The sequence below is a fragment of the Neofelis nebulosa genome, chromosome 4, assembly GCF_028018385.1.
Source record: "Neofelis nebulosa isolate mNeoNeb1 chromosome 4, mNeoNeb1.pri, whole genome shotgun sequence".
Taxonomy (NCBI): Eukaryota; Metazoa; Chordata; class Mammalia; order Carnivora; family Felidae; genus Neofelis; species Neofelis nebulosa.
The window spans coordinates 60,538,605-60,556,434 of NC_080785.1; the positions used below are offsets into that span (position 1 = coordinate 60,538,605).

General features: G+C 36.3%; 1 protein-coding gene across 1 annotated transcript in view; it reads left to right on the top strand.

Annotated features, from left to right (window-relative positions):
• Positions 1 to 17,830, top strand: part of CRPPA (CDP-L-ribitol pyrophosphorylase A) — a 320,876-nt gene that overhangs the window by 140,308 nt on the left and 162,738 nt on the right. The window contains exon 6 of the mRNA XM_058724920.1: positions 482 to 576. Coding sequence (XP_058580903.1) covers positions 482 to 576 — 95 coding nt within the window. The remainder of the gene's footprint in view (positions 1 to 481; positions 577 to 17,830) is intronic.

Sequence of the window (17,830 nt, forward strand, 5' to 3'; positions counted from 1 at the left end):
ATGCCAAGGACACTTCTGTGCTCATCCAGGACACTAGGTGGCACAGTGAGTTGCACACAGAAGGTACTTTCTAGCCTGATGTGGGGGATCTGCATGAGATGGGATTTTATCAGATTCTAGGGGACTCTTTATAAACAGAGAAGGAATGAACTGTCAGGCAAATAGCTGTCACCTTCAGTTAGTCCTTTTTAGATATATCCTATGATGTCTTATTTCTGTTGATTATACAATGTCCTGGTTAGCCACTTACACAGCACTGAATCCCTATCTTTATTGACTTGGGTGGTAAAGAGTGGAGGACTTATCAGTGTGGATTCCAAGTGACTTCACTGGCCTGCAGGTAAAAGCTTTGTAGTTTGACAGTTACAAACAACAGGTTAATCCAGGTTTTAGCATACTAGGGCTTTGTTCCATTTTCTCTTAGAAACTTACTTTTTTTTCTTTTTTCTTTTTCTTTTTTTTTTTTTTTTTTTAATCTCAGAAAGAATTTCACAGCACATTTGCCTGGTTATGGATACAAAAGATGAGAATCATGTAGGTCATCGTCTTGAAGAAGTACTAAAAGACGAATTACATGTAAGTATTCAAAGATTTGAGTTTCATGATCTCAAAGAGTTGAGTTCATTTTACACCTCTTTTTTTGAGCTGATGAACTTGATAGTTAAATTCATATCTAATTGGGCTAAGGAAATGAAAGTAGTAATTAAATGTGAGGTCCATAGAAATTATTTGTAAGTTTTACCACTAATGACTTCAATTATTTATTTCTATGACAACTTTGTGTCTTGCAATGTTTTGACAGAATGATTTTATTTAACTGTAAGTAACTTCCCTGTTTCTGTTAAAACATATACCACCTATCAAAGTTTATGGTGAACATGTGATAACTTGTTAACAATATACATGATCAAATTCTATTTAAAAGCTGAAGGAAAAAGTTGATTTTAGGTAGCTAATTTTATTACAATAGCATAGTTAGAAGAGGAATGAGCTCTGTTAGGACTGTCTGTACTCAGATGGCAGCTTTATTGCTTAATTTCCTTATCTTAAATTGAAAATGTCAATACTATCCACTTTGTGAAATTATTAAGAGGGTTGAATAAAATAACTTAAAAGTTTGAATTTAAAGTTTAAATAAATTTAAAGTACTTAGAAAAGCATCTGGCTTGTAATAAGTTTTTGGTGAAAATGAGCTATAATAACTAAACTTTCAATGATGAGACAGATACGTATTAAGTAGTAAATACTACTGGTTTCCCAAAATTTAGTCCTGAATTAGGTACACGAACTGTTAAGAACATAGATCCCTGGAATATGTAAAAATTGAATGAACCATATACTGGGATTAGTTCTGGAATCCAAATTTTTAACAAGCTCCCCTAGGTGGTATTAATGACAATCAGTGACAAATTCTACCAGTAGTGTTTGCAGCAACGACCCAAAGCTGAAAAAAAAAAAAAAAAATGATTACCATTTCCGCTGTTTCTTAGGTGGAAAGGTTATACTATAATCCAGTCTTCTATCCATTGCTTCTATCCATTGACTTTCTGGGGATTTTCCCCCCATCTTTGAAAATTTTAGCACTTTGCTGTCTGCTTTCTGTCTCAAGTTCACTTGTTAAGAATCTGTTCCTGGGGAGCCTCGGTGGCTCAGTGAGTTGAGTCTGACTCTTGATTTCAGCACAGGTCATGATCTCACTGTCCTGGGATGGAGCTCCAAGTTGGGCTCTCCATTGGTGTGGCGCCTGCTTGAGATTCTCTCTCTCCCTCTTCCTTTGCCCCTCCCCAGCTTGAGTGTGTGCACGCGCTCACTCTCTCACGCTCTTGCTCTTAAAAAAAAAAAAAAAAAATCCTAAACTATAGATAACTTTCCACTGTCTAACCCACTGAAGCGCCCTTTTGCCTCAAAAATAGTCTTTTACTCTTGGGTAATCTCATTTATTCTTTTTCCAATCAATGCAGAAGCCACTGAGGTGGGACCTTGAGAGAATGTTTTTTTCAACATAATACTTACTTTTTTTAAATTTACGTCCAAATTAGCACATAGTGTAGTGCAACAATGATTTCAGGGGTAGATTCCTTAATGCCCCTTACCCATTTAGCCCATCCCCCCACAACCCCTCCAGTAACCCTGTTTGTTCTCCATATTTATGACTCTTTTATGCTTTGTCCCCCTCCCTGTTTTTATATTATTTTTGTTTCCCTTCCCTTATGTTCATCTGTTTTGTCTCTTAAAGTCCTCATATGAGTGAAGTCATATGATATTTGTCTTTTTCTGACTAATTTCACTTAGCATGATACCCTCCGGTTCCACCCATGTAGTTGCAAATGGCAAGATTTATTCTTTTTTTGATTGCCGAGTAATACTCCATTGTATATATATACCACATCTTCTTTATCCATTCATCTGTCGATGAACATATGGGCTCTTTCCATACTTTGGCTATTGTAGATAGTGCTGCTATAAACATTCGGGTGCATGTGTCCCTTCAAAACAGCATACCTGTATCCCTTGGATAAATACCTAGTAGTGCAATTGCTGGGTCATAGGGTAGTTCTATTTTTATTTTTTGAGGGGCCTCCACACTGTTTTCCAGAGTGGCTACACCAGCTTGCATTCCCACCAGCAGTGCAGAAGAGATCCTCTTTCTCTGCATCCTCACCAACATCTGTTGTTGCCTGAGTTGTTCATGTCAGCCATTCTGATAGGTGTCAGGTGGCATCTCATGGTGGTTTTGATTTGTATTTCCCTGATGATGAGTGATGTTGAGCATTTTGTCATGTGTTGGTTGGCCATCTGGATGTCTTCTTTGCAGAAGTGTCTATTCATGTCTTTTGCCCATTTCTTCACTGGATTATTTGTTTTTTTGGTGTTGAGTTTGATAAGTTCCTCATAGATTTTGGATACTAACCCTTTATCTGATATATCATTTGCAAATATCTTCTCCCATTCCTTTGGTTGCCTTTTAGTTTTGCTGATTGTTTCCTTCGCTGTGCAGAAGCTTTTTATTTTGATGAGGTCCCAGTAGTTCATTTTTGGTTTTGTTTTCCTGGCCTCTGGAGATGTGGTGAGTAAAAAGTTGCTGTGGCCAAGATCAAAGAGGTTTTTGCCTGTTTTCTCCTCGAGGGTTTTGATGGCTTCCTGTCTTACGTTTAGGTCTTTTATCCATTTTGAGTTTATTTTTGTTTATGGTGTAAGAAAGTGCTCCAGGTTCATTCTTCTGCATGTCGCTGTCCAGTTTTCCCAGCACCACTTGCTGAAGAGACTGTCTTTATTCCATTGGATATTCCTTCCTGTTTTGTCAAAGATTAGTTTGCCATACATTTGTGGGTCCATTTCTGGGTTCTCTATTCTGTTCCATTGATCTGAGAGTCTGTTCTTGTACCAGTACCATACTGTCTTGATGATTACAGCTTTGTAGTATAGCTTGAAGTCCAGGATTGTGATGCCTCCAGCTTCGGTTTTCTTTTTCAAGATTGCTTTGGCTATTCAGGGTCTTCTCTGGTTCCATACAAATTGTAGGATTATTTGTTCTAGCTCCGTGAAGAATGCTGGTGTTATTTTGATAGGGATTGCATTGAATATGTAGATCGCTTTGGGTAATATCAACATTTTAACAATATTGTTCTTCCTATCCAGGAGCATGGAATCTTTTTCCATTTTTTTGTGTCTTCTTCAATTTTTGTCATAAGCTTTCTATAGTTATCAGCGTATAAATTTCACCTCTTTGCTTAGATGTATTCCTAGGTGTTTTATGGTTTTTGGTGCAACTGTAATAAATAAACTGTAATAAATAAATAAATGGGACCAAGTCCTTGATTTCTCTGTCTGTTGCTTCATTGTTGGTGTGACCCTGAGAGAATATTGTTGGAACTCTGGCTATTCTTCAAGTCTGAGTTGACAGAGCTGGGTTTTTATACTCTTGTTGAGTGCCCAGCTGTTATATTCTGTCACTAATTCCTAAAGACCAAAAAAGGAATTAGTGACACAGAATATAACAGCTGGGTACTCAACAAGAGTATAAAAACCCAGCTCTGTCAACTCAGACTTGAAGAATAGCCAGAGTTCCAACAATATTCTCTCAGGGTCACACCAACAATGAAGCAACAGACAGAGAAATCAAGGACTTGGTCCCATTTATTTATTTATTACAGTTTATTTATTACAGTTGCACCAAAAACCATAAAACACCTAGGAATACATCTAAGCAAGTCACAGTTAATGCAGTATTCTGTTAATAGAGTATTTTTTTGTTGCTTCTTTTTCTGTTCATGTTTAGTGATAAAACGGCATGAGATGTGGGGATACACACAGTGGTTCATTACTGGTCTTGTGTGATTGATTCATCACTGTGGCCTCTCAAGACCTTACCCCTCTCATTTTCAGTGACCTTCATTTACCTATCTGTTGGACCCTGTCTGGATATTGCCGTCATCTTCACTGGGTTGAAAAATAAGTACTAAGGCTATTTCTTAACCTCTGATCACAGATTTTGTCATTCCATAACTTTTACAAAATGCATTCCTGTGCATTTTTGAATTTTATAGGGAGCTCTAGGTCCCCTATATTGTCCCTTTTGGCTACATTTTATCTTATACCCTTCTTTGCCTCGTTCACATACCGTGTTCTATCACTTCCGTGGATCATGGATCTTCTGATAGCCTCAATTCCCTGTTCTTTGGAATTCACCCCCTTGGTTAAAGCTGTATCCATGTATTAGTCTAACTTTCACCTTTCCTAGCCTTGACTCAAACAATACTGCTGGAGGAAATTTTACAGTAGTTCAGATTGTAGCCATTAAAAAAAAAAATACTGGTCTCCATCTGCAGTGGACACAGAATGTTTTAGAGCAAGCATACCACGATTGCATAGTGAGCTCCCATCCTCCTCAGTGAATATTTTAGACCTCCAGCACTGCTCTCAAATGCCAAACCCAGGGTTTCTTAACCTCAGCACTGTTGGCATTTTGAGCTGGATAATTCTTTATTAGAGCTGTCTTGTGAATTGTACACTATTTAGAAGCATCCTTGGTCTGTACCACTGGATGTCCCTAGTTATCTCCAGATATTACTATCATTCCCAGCTCCTGATTGTAGCAACCAAAATATCTGCATTTATACAGTAAATGGTGCCTGGATGGGGACAAAATCCCCCTTTAGCTGAGAAATGTTGGTCTAATTCTATATTCACCCCTATTCTTAGTTATATTGAAATTGTCTCCAGCTTCAGAGCATAATTTTTATACTCTCACATGGGAACATCCTTATCGTCCTGGCACCAAACTTCTGCAGAGTCTTCAATCTGTAGTCATGCTCTTACTAAGACTGTATTCTCTTCTGAGCTCTGGTTCCCCTCCCTCCACTCTCCCCACTGCCATCAACATTCCACCATATTCAAGTTCCTTCCATTAATGGAAACAAAGCAAAAAAAAAAAAAAAATCCTCTCAACTCAGGTTACCTGAAGCTGTCCTTATTTAGAGTAATGTAACTTCTCATTCCTTCATATATTATAGCCTCATTTCCAGTCCCACCTTCTGAAGGAACTACTCTCAGTGAGGTCCTCGATGACCCTTTGAGCAATCCACAATACCTCATCAGTTCTTACCCTGATTTACTGCAGCATTTGACCCTCTTGTCTAATACTTTCTTCTACAAGGAATCTCATCCCATTTTGTAAAATCTTGTTTTTTTGAACATCCTTTTTTTTTTTGTTTTGTTTTGTTTGTCGCTTCCTCTTAATTTTGTTTATAGGATACTGTTTATAATTTCTGGTTTCTGTACATAGGTGAGTGGTTTTCTCTGGAAAAACTATGCCGATGCTTCATATATCCTCTAATTTTTAGGGACAAAATCAGTCTCTGACCCTGTGTTTAATTGATCACTATCCTGTGTTTTAGAGATATAAATTCAATTAGAAGTCTTCCAGACTCTCAAGTTTGAATATTAGTAATATTTCACATTTCACAAATTGTTGTTCCAATTTTCCTTCATCTGACCTGTGTATATTTTTCCTAGATCCCTAAACCTGGTATAATCTTTCACCCATTCTCTATCTCATCCCTGAAGCAAATAAAATTCTGAAACACTTTCATTTTACCTCATTATCTCTCAACTGTGTTGTATTCGTCAACCCTGTCACTATCCTATGTACCCCAGCTCTTGTCTGTATTATCACACAGTCTACTAACTGATATCCTGCTTCCAGTCTTGATTCTGTCACATCTATTCTTGGTATGGCTGTTAGATGCATTTTTAGAACTCCTACGCCTTACCATGTTACTCTCCACTCATAACTGTTGTTTGATTTGCCATTGCTCCTAAATTAATGTAAAAATTCCTTGCCAATCTTATCAGATCTCTCATGTTACTAATGATGCTATTAAAGATGACAGACACAGCAACAATAATAGTAAACATTTTTCAGCACCTATTTTATGTTAGGTACCATAGCATATGTTGTTAATAACCTTCTGAAATAGGTAGTATTATTTTTATTTTCCAGATGAGAGAATTGAGGCACAGGGGCATGCCTAAATGGTCCTTATTAACACTGCCATGAAGTAGCAAAGCAGGAACATGGAGATAAACATGGATTTATGTGATACCAAAGTCTATCCTCTTAAAGTGGTACCCTTGCTTCTCCATATTGCTCACTATTCAGGCTAGCTCTACTTCTTTGAGTTTCTCAAATTGGATAGCACTTTCCTACCTCTTCACTCTTTGTCCCCAATAGTGTTTCCCCAGGGAGCTTTTCCTGCTCACTATTTTTTTTGCAGTCTGGTTTACATAACTCTTTTGTTGTATTCTCCAGGTTGCTATCTGAACTAATTTGAAGTCTTCCCGGAGCTTAGTGCAGTCTTGATTCTAGGAGGAGATTTATTGAATGTTAAATAAACAAATGGATAAATGATCATGACTTGTTATCACTAAGTTGAACATTGTATTATGTATTGTACTGTGCTTTCTGCATAACTGATTACCCCCAATTTAGTGACTTAAAATAATGAGCATTCATTATCTCACAGTTTCTGTGAGACCTGAGTGTAGGCACAGCACAGCCAGTAGGCTTTGGTTCAGGGGTTTCAATTTGGGTGTAGTCAAGCTGTTTTCTGTAGGCTGAGGCCATGGAAATGGATCTGCTCCCAAGCTTACTCAAGTAGTTGCTGGTGGGCCTTAATCCTTTGCCATGTGGACTTCTCCACAGAGCTGCCTCACAACATGCTATTCAGAATTGAAGGCACAGTCTTTTTGTAAATTGATCTTACAAGAATATCCCCTCACTTCTGTCCTCTTGCCTTCTTTTGAAGGAAGTAAGTATATCCAACCCACACTCCAGAGGAGGTGAATATACAAGATGGTGAATATTGAGAGGTAGGGTGATTGTTAGTGGGCCTTTCTTATTTTTTTAAGATGTTTGTTTTGAGAGAGAGTGAGTATGCAAGTAGATACATGCTTGAGTGGGGGATGGGCACAGAGAGGGAGAGAACGAATCCCAAGCAGGCTTTTTTGCTGTCACTGTGGAGCCTGTCATGAGGCTCAATCTCATGACTGAGATCATGACTTGATCCAAAATCGAGTCAGATGCTCAACCAACTGAGCTACCCAGATGCCCCAGTGGACCTCTCTTAGAAGTTGCTTGCTACAAACGTATATTCATCATGCAGTTGAAAAAAAAATACCCAGTAACGTGTCCCACCTAGCTTCTTGTGGTATGTGAAGCAGTACTGTATATAAGTCTGAGTCTTCTCTATTAGAAATTTCCCTTATGTTACCTAAAATTTCCTCATTGAAATCATTATCCAGCCAAACTATAATTCCTTGGTTAAATAAATGGAGGCACAATCTATTTGACATGAAAACTAGGGATTAGTACTTGAGTTCGTCAGATATTCTATATGACTCACACCAGAGTTAATCAGAAACATCTGAATAGTTGTCAAATCAACGACAGACAAAAGGAGCTAACTAGCCTAAACCAAAAGCCTCAGGATCTACTCTGAGCAGGAATGACTGTAATCTCCTGAATTAAATGCAGTTCTTTCCATATAAACCAGTCTAACAAATTTTCAAACTCCAACAGAGAAAAGAGTCAGTGACTAATTTGTTGAGAATTTTATGTTGATTAGTCCATAGTATAACCCTAGGTAACCTATTGTATAATCTGATAAAACATACTAAATATTGAATTAATCTTAGAAGAAATGAGCCTTCAAAAGACAGACATAATGGTCTTAACATATTGTTCACAGCTTCAGAAATAGTTCCTGAGCTTCTACTTGTCTTCTTTTCTATATATTTTTTCTTTTCCCGTGCTCCTCCCTCTCTCTGTCACTTTTGATGATAGAAGTTTTCAATCACATACCTAAAAAGAGACAATACTATTAAGAATTCTCACGTACCTATTACCTAGCTTCACAATGACCAACTCATGGCCAGTATTGTTTTCTCTATACTCATTTATCCCCAGATTATTTTAAAGAAGATCTCAGCTATCCTGTCATTTCATCTGTAAATATCTCAGTATGTACCTGTATAAAAAAAGTTTATTTTTTAAGCTATTATTATAATACAATAACCACACTCCAAAATATCCTTAATTGTGCCATAATATCATCAAATGTCCATCAGTTATTAACTTTCAACAATTCTCTTATGTATTTTATTCTTTTGTTTTCCATTTATTTGAATCATTGTATCTTTCAGTGAGCCTTCCATTCTCTTTCAAGAATGTCCACAAACAACCATCAGTTAATATGTTTCTGAAATGTATTTTTAAAAAAAATTTTTTTTTCAACGTTTTTTATTTATTTTTGGGACAGAGAGAGACAGAGCATGAACGGGGGAGGGGCAGAGAGAGAGGGAGACACAGAATCAGAAACAGGCTCCAGGCTCTGAGCCATCAGCCCAGAGCCTGACGCGGGGCTCGAACTCACGGACCGCGAGATCGTGACCTGGCTGAAGTCGGACGCTTAACCGACTGCGCCACCCAGGCGCCCCATGAAATGTATTTTTATCTACAGTTTTTATCTTCATATTTTTTTAGAGTAAATTGTCCTTTAGAAATGCCCATAGTGTGGCTTTTATTGTTTGCGACTCTGTGGTGTCAGTTAACAAGTCTCTCTGTCCCCTGTATATCCTAGAAATTGTTAATAAGATCTAGAGGTTTGTTCAGATTTTGACTAAAGTTTTTCTTTGGCAAAAATAAATTACTTTTTTCATGGCGATGTATACTTCTCCCAAGAAGTACATAAGTCTAGTCTTGTGTATTTTGTGGTATAGGCAGACACTACTGTCTAGAACCATTATTACGTGAAGGTTGCATTTTCAAGTTAGCTTGAATCCTTTTTGCATTAGTCTGATAGTCTTTGATAACTCCTGCTTTCTGGTGTGACAAGATGTTCTAGATTCATCTTGTGCATTTCCTGACCAAAACTGGAATCAACTAGTTCTCTAGCTGACTGCTGCTAGACTGGTCATTGTTTTCACTTTTTATTTTGTTAACAGAGGTAGAAAACACTGTTTCCCTTATTTGTTAAACATAAAACACATCTTGAATTCTCAATGATATTTCCAAATGAAATTAGAATTGGAGTTGCAGAATTTTTTTTAATGTATTTTAGCTCTACTTTCTCCAATAGTGAAACTTACTGTTTTACATAATTCCAACGTAACAAACACATTTACTTTCTCTCATGATACACATACCACAAGGTGGTCTTGACCTTTCAATTTCACCGTGTCATCAGTCCATTCCTGTGAACAATGTAAGGTATTTTCTAAAATAGGTAAGGTATTTTCTAAATAGGCTATATCCTATTTAGGATGAACAATCAAATTAATTTTTCTCCAGTCATTTGGAATTGTAATTGATTATGACACTATCTGGATACACAAAATCATTCGGCTTATCTCATTTTTAGACGTTGATTTTTTAAAAGAAACATGTTTTATAAATTTGTATGAAACTCTACTGTACCAAAATAAAATCTACAAAGCAAATTACACTCAAAGAAGTCCAACTTTTGTCTCTGCTTTCTGTGCCTATTGCCTTCCTCTTCTACGAGTAACCAGTTTTTTGAAGTTTTATGGTTTATTCCTTACCCTCCTTATCAGTTTCTGTATAGTAAGTATTGTTTTGCATTTATAATGTTTTCCTCTTGTCCCCCTTTGATGACTACCTTTCTATTAAAATTCTTAGGAAATACCTTTGTCTTTTACTAATATTAAATTCTTTTGGCTGTTGTCTAATGGATCTCTTTTCTGGGCAACATTGAAATTAACTAGTGCCTTCTTCCTCCTACCTAATCTGAATTAATGTCTTTAACTACCACTTTAACACCTTTTTTATATTCTCTCCCATTAATATGTGATTACATATTATATTGTCTCCCTCAAAACCATTATTTATACTTAGTTCTATAATAAATGCTAGTCTTATTTTAAGAAGACTTACATTGATATTTTGCAGATATTTTGGTTCTCTGAAAATAATGCTCCCATAGATTCACTAGGAAGGGTTCCTCGACAGACACAGTATTCCATGTTCTTGCATATGAATAAAATTAGTCTTTGGCTAAAAATCTGCAAGTTGGTTTTGGCTCAAAAAAATGTTGGTTCAAAACTTTCTCTTTGGACATCTTAAATGTGGCTTGGTATTTTCTTCTATCATAGAGTTTTTGGATCAAGTGTGGTTAAAATCTGATTGTCTTATAAATGACTTGGCATATTTACTTGGATGCCCACTGAATTTTTTTTTTTTATTTAAAGTCCAGTTGTACTAGAATTTTCTCAGTGTTGGTCCTTTTAGGTTAATATTGCTCTGTACACAATGTGTCTATTATTGTGTAATTTCACATCTTTTTATTTCCTGAAATTTTTATAGCATTGTCGTCTTTAGTATATTTGCATTCCATCACTTTAGTTTTCTCTTGCTATTGGATTACTATTGCATGAAAGCTACATATTGTTTACCCATCTTCGTAGCTATTAATTTCTTTTGGATTATTATTTTTTTTAATTTTAAACAATTCATGCTTTCAATTTTATATTTCTCTTCAGGAGCTGTCTGTCATATTTATTTTCTTTGGTGTTCTTCATAATTTACCCTTCATTTCTGAAACAAATTATTTTCTCAAATTAATTTTCCCAATTTCTTGTTCTAGTCACCTTTTTTCTGATTTATTCCAGTTCTCACTTTTGTAGTTTTTCATTTTGTTTTAGCTTATTATTAAATGCTGGGTTGCAGCTTTCATTGCTTTGTGAATATCTTTCTGATGTATGTGTATTGTCTGTAGGGACATTGTTTTGCTCTTTATTCTTTTATTTCTTATATGAGATTTGAGGTCCTTTCTTGTTGCTACTGTTTAAGTAAGAAGGTTTTTTTTTTTTTTTTTAATCTATTTTTAGGAGGAAAGGGTGGGTCATAGTAAGTTTTATGGATAAGTGGCATGTGCTTCTTATTCACTTGTTCAGGAAAAGATGGAAGAGATGGCCTGCTCTTTCTCAGCTTCTGTCTCTGTTACCTTTCTCCTTTGCCTGGATGTTCCCTGCCACTCCTAGCACACACCTCTGACAATTTAGATTTCTCTGCCTGATGCTTTGACTTTGAAGGTGCTTTCTTAATTTGGGTCCAGACTCCTAATAATCCCCAGCAGAGTGAGAACCTTTATGTAGCTTCTTTGTTTTCAACTCAGAGACTAGAAAAACCTCTTTTAGTTTTTGCTGCTCTTTCCAGAATGGCTTGCTAAGCTATCCAGAGAGTACCTGATGATGGTTTTGAGTTACTTTCTTTGGGCTCTCCCCCCCCCCCCCCGCCCCGGTTTCTTCTGCACAGTGTCTTAAATGGTGGGGGTCTTTATAGATCCTGGCAGTTTGTCTCTACCCACTGACAATTGGTTTTGTGGTAGATATTATCTACAGATTTTTGGTTTTGAAGTCTTTCTTGTACTGTCTGTTTTTATGGAGAGATCAACAGACACTTGAAGACTAAAAGAACTATCTTTCCAGAATCCTCTTCCCCTTTATTTATGTGTACTTGCCTAGTATTTGTAATTTTAAGCACTTGAATTTTTCTCTGATTTTCAAGTATCTAATTGATCTATAAATATACATGGCATTTTTGGAACTTTAAAAAATTAGTCTTGACTTGAAGTTAAGGATTTCATAATGATTTTATAAAGCCAAGAAGTACATGGATGTTCGAAAGAAAGAAGAACCACTGTTTATCAAACATCTCTTAACTTTAATATACTCCTTTAAGGACAATATATTGGATTTTTTAACACTAGGAGTTAATGTAGAACTTAGAAAAATGAACTTTGTGTGTGCTGTGAACTTAGAGAATCTTGGTTTATCTTGGAAAGAGATGTCATCCATAGCTGCAAAATCTGTCCTGGTTTCTAAATTTACCTAAAAACTCTTAAACCAAAGAAGGAAGTAACGAAATGTTTTCTCTCAAACGGCAGCAACACTAACAATTAGAGTGTTTTCTATGTGCCAGAGGGACTATGCTATATACCTTAATCCTCTAAAATAATCCTACAACTTCCCCCTCAGTTTACAAATAGAAATAGGAAAACTGTGGTTTAATGATTTGCCTGCGATTACATAAGTAATGAGTGTAGGCGCTAATTGATTCATGGTGACTTTACTAAATATTCCTTTAAGAAAAGGTAAAGTAAAAGAAAATTAAAAAACAATAACAATAGATGTTTAATAGGGTTTATACCTAAAGTCAGGATGAAGGTCCCCTTGGGAAAAGAATTACAGTAAAACTTTGGTTTGTGAGCATAATTTGTTCTGGAAACATGCTTGTAACCCAAAGTACTTGTATATCAAAGCAAAATTTCCCCCTAAAAAATAATGGAAACCCAGATAATTCGTTCCAATACCCAAAAATATTCATATAAAAATGATTACTGTAATATAACACAAAATAATAAAGAAAATACAAAATATAAAGAAAGCTAAATTAACTTGCACTTTCCTTTGAAAACCCTCGTGGCTGTTGTGAGGGAGACAAGAGAGAGGAGAGTTAGTGTGTAGGATGACTTTCACTATCACTAACCGAATCACGGCTATTAGCTCAGTGGAATCTTTTAATTTTTTTGCAACTTTAATAACAAGGAACCTATCTAATAAAATAGAATGAAGCAAAGCATTCCTAAGCTTAGTGTTAAATGGAAAAGCAAAGGACTGTAGATGCTTTGAAGTGACAAAAAATACACTAGTGCCAGTGGTGGGCACCTTCCAACATTCTGAAAAAAACACTGATTTCTGCCAAACATTGTGGCCTGAGACCCAGCATCCTAGCATGGGAGACAATCACCCACAATTGTGCAGTGAGAGAGAGACGTAGAGCTAGAGAGAGAAGAACCATTGGCTCACTTGTAGTCATTTGACATTTGGCATCATGTACTAATATTACAAGACATTGCTTGTTTATCATGTTAAAATTTATTAGAGGGGCGCCTGGGTGGCTCAGTCGGTTAAGCATCTGACTTCAGCTCAGGTCATGATCTCACGGTCCGTGAGTTCGAGCCCCGCGTTGGGCTCTGTGCTGACAGCTCAGAGCCTGGAGCCTGCTTCAGATTGTGTGTCTCCCTCTCTCTGACCCTCCCCTGTTCATGCTCTGTCTCTCTCTGTCTCAAAAATAAACATTAAAAAAATTAAAAAAAAATAAAAATAAAGTAAAATTTATTAGAAATGTCACCTTGCGTTGCAGAACACTCATAGCACAAGTTACTCATAATCCATGGTTTTACTGTACTTAGTTTTGTAATGTCTTTCTCCATCATATGGGCAAATTTACCTTGTGTCATTTTTCAGCTCATAACTTAAGACAAACACAAAATGTCACCCTTTCTGACATTTTTACCTCTCAGAGCTTTTGTCTTACTTTGAAAAGAATATCTAAAAACACTGAAGTCACCACGGTTGAAATCCAGGCACCTGCTGGGCAGATAGGTGTGGGTGTGGAGCTGCTCAGTACACAATAGGAGGATTGTCTTGTTGGCATGAAAAGAAAAAGTGTTTCTCATTGAAACTCAAGGAAGAGATTGGGTATTCTTGTTGTCATTATCTGTGCTAGATTTTGAAACATACCTTAGGGTGTGAACTGAATATCTACACTCCAGTGATGAACACACCATATCCATGAAGGAAGTTGGTTAAAAAAAAAAAAATAAGAAACTAAGTAAGGGACACCCTTCCCACTTTTCATACACATGAACATTTCGCTCAGACTTGAATTTCAAGGCTTTATTATTAGGCTTGTTACATTCCTTCCTTGATTTCTTAAGGAGTTTGAGGTATTTCATGCGCCACAATCACTTTGGAGATAGAGCTCTCTCAAGGTACAGGAGACAGTGATGGAAGAGTCTGCTCTCATTTCTTGCTAACTTAATAGCTTATGCTATATGGTGGGCTGAGTAGTTAGGGATTTGTAAGGAGGAAGATGTGATCATTCTTCATTAGTTCCTTAATTTCCTAATTTACTTGCCAAATAATACTTGCCTATCAAGATTTAGTCACTGGATATATGGAGTTGAACTAAACAAGTATGGTTCCTTCAGGGGTTATCTGGAACATACTCCCAGTTGGGGATGACACAGTAAATGAATACAAAACCATGTTGAGTTACAAATGGCGATGACTATTCTAAGCCAAAAGTAAAGTATGCTAATGCAAGAGAGCTCTGGAAAATGATTTAAATTGCGGAAGGAAGGCACGTAGGACATTTAATTACACCGAAACGAGTAATCAGGAATTAGCTATTTAAGGAGAAATCCAGGAGAAAAGAGCACATGCAAGGCATTCAAAGAGCATTGTTGAGTGGACTGAATTAAGACGTGTGGTGGAAGGTACAGGTGTGGGGACACTGTGTGAAGGTGACTAACACCACCACCGCTGCTGCTGCTACTGTTACTAATAATTTGTCCTAAGAGGAAAATGAACTGATAGAAAAGTTGAGCTGGAAGTGGCATAAACCAGTTATATCTATAAAGAGATTATGTTGACTATTGGTTCTTAAAGTAAAAATCTATGGAAGACGCATAGTATTTAATGTTTTCTTATGTCACGTGTACTCCTAAAAGCACAGGTCTTTTCAGCCCATTTTTCACTCATATAATAGAAGAAACAAAGTTCTTAAATAATGCTTATTTTGTATTTTGAACAAACAGGGACTCTAGGAGATTTTCACGTATTTCCTTATCAATGCCTTCCTGTTTCCTGGAGCCTTTAATTTAATTATTATTTTGTGTAACCACCAGTGATGGGCAGGATATAACTGAAGCATGTTTGTTTTCTTGGGTGTATAGCAGGCTTTGGTTTTGTGGAGGCTGTCTGAGATACCTAGTTCATTTTGCCTGCTGCCCTCAAGTTTGTTTCCAGTGAGTGTATGGATCTGTTCCTTTTCTTACAGACCTAACTAGATCCAGTGTATGACATACCAGTTAAACAAAACATCACAAATAGCAAATGAAATAAGAGCAGATAGGAAACAGAACAAATTAAGCCATTGCAGCACTGTTAGGCCCATGCAAAGTGGGGTTATTTTATGCTTATTTTGACACATAGCATAATATTTTAGGTTAAAGATAAAAGATTGGTTCATTTTTTGAAGCTGACTGCAGTGAAGTACAGTGAAATAATACTGTAAACACTACAATGGGACCTCTGAACAATACCAGCATAATTGCTTCACTTAGAGTATGTGGTTTTAGTGTGTATATAGGACTACAGAAACTAGCTGAAGACCATCCAATTAAATTCTTTTAGTTTGTTTGGGTTGTTGGCCAGATTTCCTGATCAGTTTTCCAGAGGTAAAAAAGAAAAAAAAAATTCAAAATTATTGGACCACCTAGTTGCTTGGGATGGTATTAATTATATTCATGCTGTATTTAGTAAAATTAACAGTTTACAATTATAACTACTTGTCATAGTTTTAGGATGATTATTAATGAGGGGTTAAGTACAATCCTCCTCACATACCACTTTGTTTACTTTATATACATATCTTCATTTTTTGTATCCGTTTATGCTTTTGAGTTGCAGGGACATAATGAAATATTACTCTTTCTCAAGGAACCAGATGGTTAATTTGGAACAATGCTTTCTGCATCCTTGCCCGCTTAGGAATGAGGTCATTCTTCACAAATTCTAGACAACTGTTATACTGAGTTCAAAACAAACCAAAAGAATACCCAACGTTTAGCTTTGGGCATATATTTGTAAAGATCAGGACTTCTAATTCAGGAAATTAATTAATTTTACACACATACCTGGTGAGTATGTTTAGGAGGGGAGTTTTCATAAAAACTGAAAAAAATGCTGTATGGAGTGTATGTTAGTTTCCATCCTTCATCAGTTGATTTTGATGAATTCACTAGTTATCTTAATGCTATTTAAAGTGTGGTATCATTTTAGAGCTTATTTATTGTGATTTCGTTTCATTTTATTGACTTTCTTTGGTTCCAAATAGAGCATACATGTTCTAAAAATACAATTTTATATTTTTAATTATTGTGTTTCCCCTAATGATTTGAGAGATACGTTCCATTTCAATTATTTGCATGCATTATAATTCTATTTTGTAACACCATAAAGGCGTTTATATATTGTTCTCGTGACTTGTGCTACATAATGGCTCTAGGGTTTTTGTTTTTCCAGGGAAACTGAACAAAATATATCCATTTGAACTTGTGGTCATAATAAATTATCCATGGCATCTTGTTTCCAAAGCCTAGAAGTACTTACCTGCTTAAATTAAAGTCTCTTTTTCTCTTGCATTGATGTCACATACTTTGAATGACTGTTCACTGTGTGTGAGTCCAAGTCTCTACCGCTTGACCAGTTATTTGATCTCTTTTGCAGTCTATATTGAACTTTTCACTTATCTCTATGGTAGTCCAAAATGTTGTCTTGCTCATGCCTTGAAATTATGTAGTTTTCTCTCTTTTTTACTCAGCATTGTGTTTAATTATATGCCATCCCTGCTTGTCACTTGCAGATTTCATTTGGGGCTCAGTTTAATATTACTCATTTCATGAAGTTGTCTTCATTTTTCCAGTTCTTGGGCTTCCTAAACTACTTAACAGCAGTGGTGTTATTATGCATGGTCTGCTTTATATTGTTATTTGCTCTTACATCTATCTCTTTGACCATATCTTTTATCACTGATCCTTGCACAAGACTGTATACACAGTGAGAGCTAGATATATAGTTGCGGTTAATGGTGATGGGATGATGAACAAGCAAGCTTATGGAAAACCTCTCCATCTGGACATCAGCCAAATATATTTTTGGAGATAAAGAGGTGGCCGCCAGGCATCCATCAATCATGGGAATCGCTGAGAGGAGTTTAGAACACAAAGTACGCCCAAAAAGCTCTAATTGATTTCCCAGCCAGAAGACAACTATTTTCACAAAATGAGGGAAAGGAAGGGCAAAGAGCAGATGTTGCAAAGATGAGATGAACTGGAGTCAGCTAGAGTGATGAGGTTGAAGTTGGTGTCCAGCAGCCTCTGTCAGGAAAGGAGAAGGAGGGAGTGATGAAGAAATGAGCTTTGCAGAGGGGGAATTGAAGTGGGGTGAAGAAATAGATCCATAAGCAACACTTTTAAGGTTTGTTCTTGAGAATGTGTAATATGATTCTGATGCTACATCAAGATATGAATCTATCTTTCTTCATTATCTGGACATATACAGCTTAAAAAATATCCTGAAGTAAACACGTGTTCACACACTTTTGAAATAAGTCACATGAGCATGTTTTAGTTACTTTTGCTTAAAATGTAAATTATCTTTAATATTAAATTTTTCAATGTAG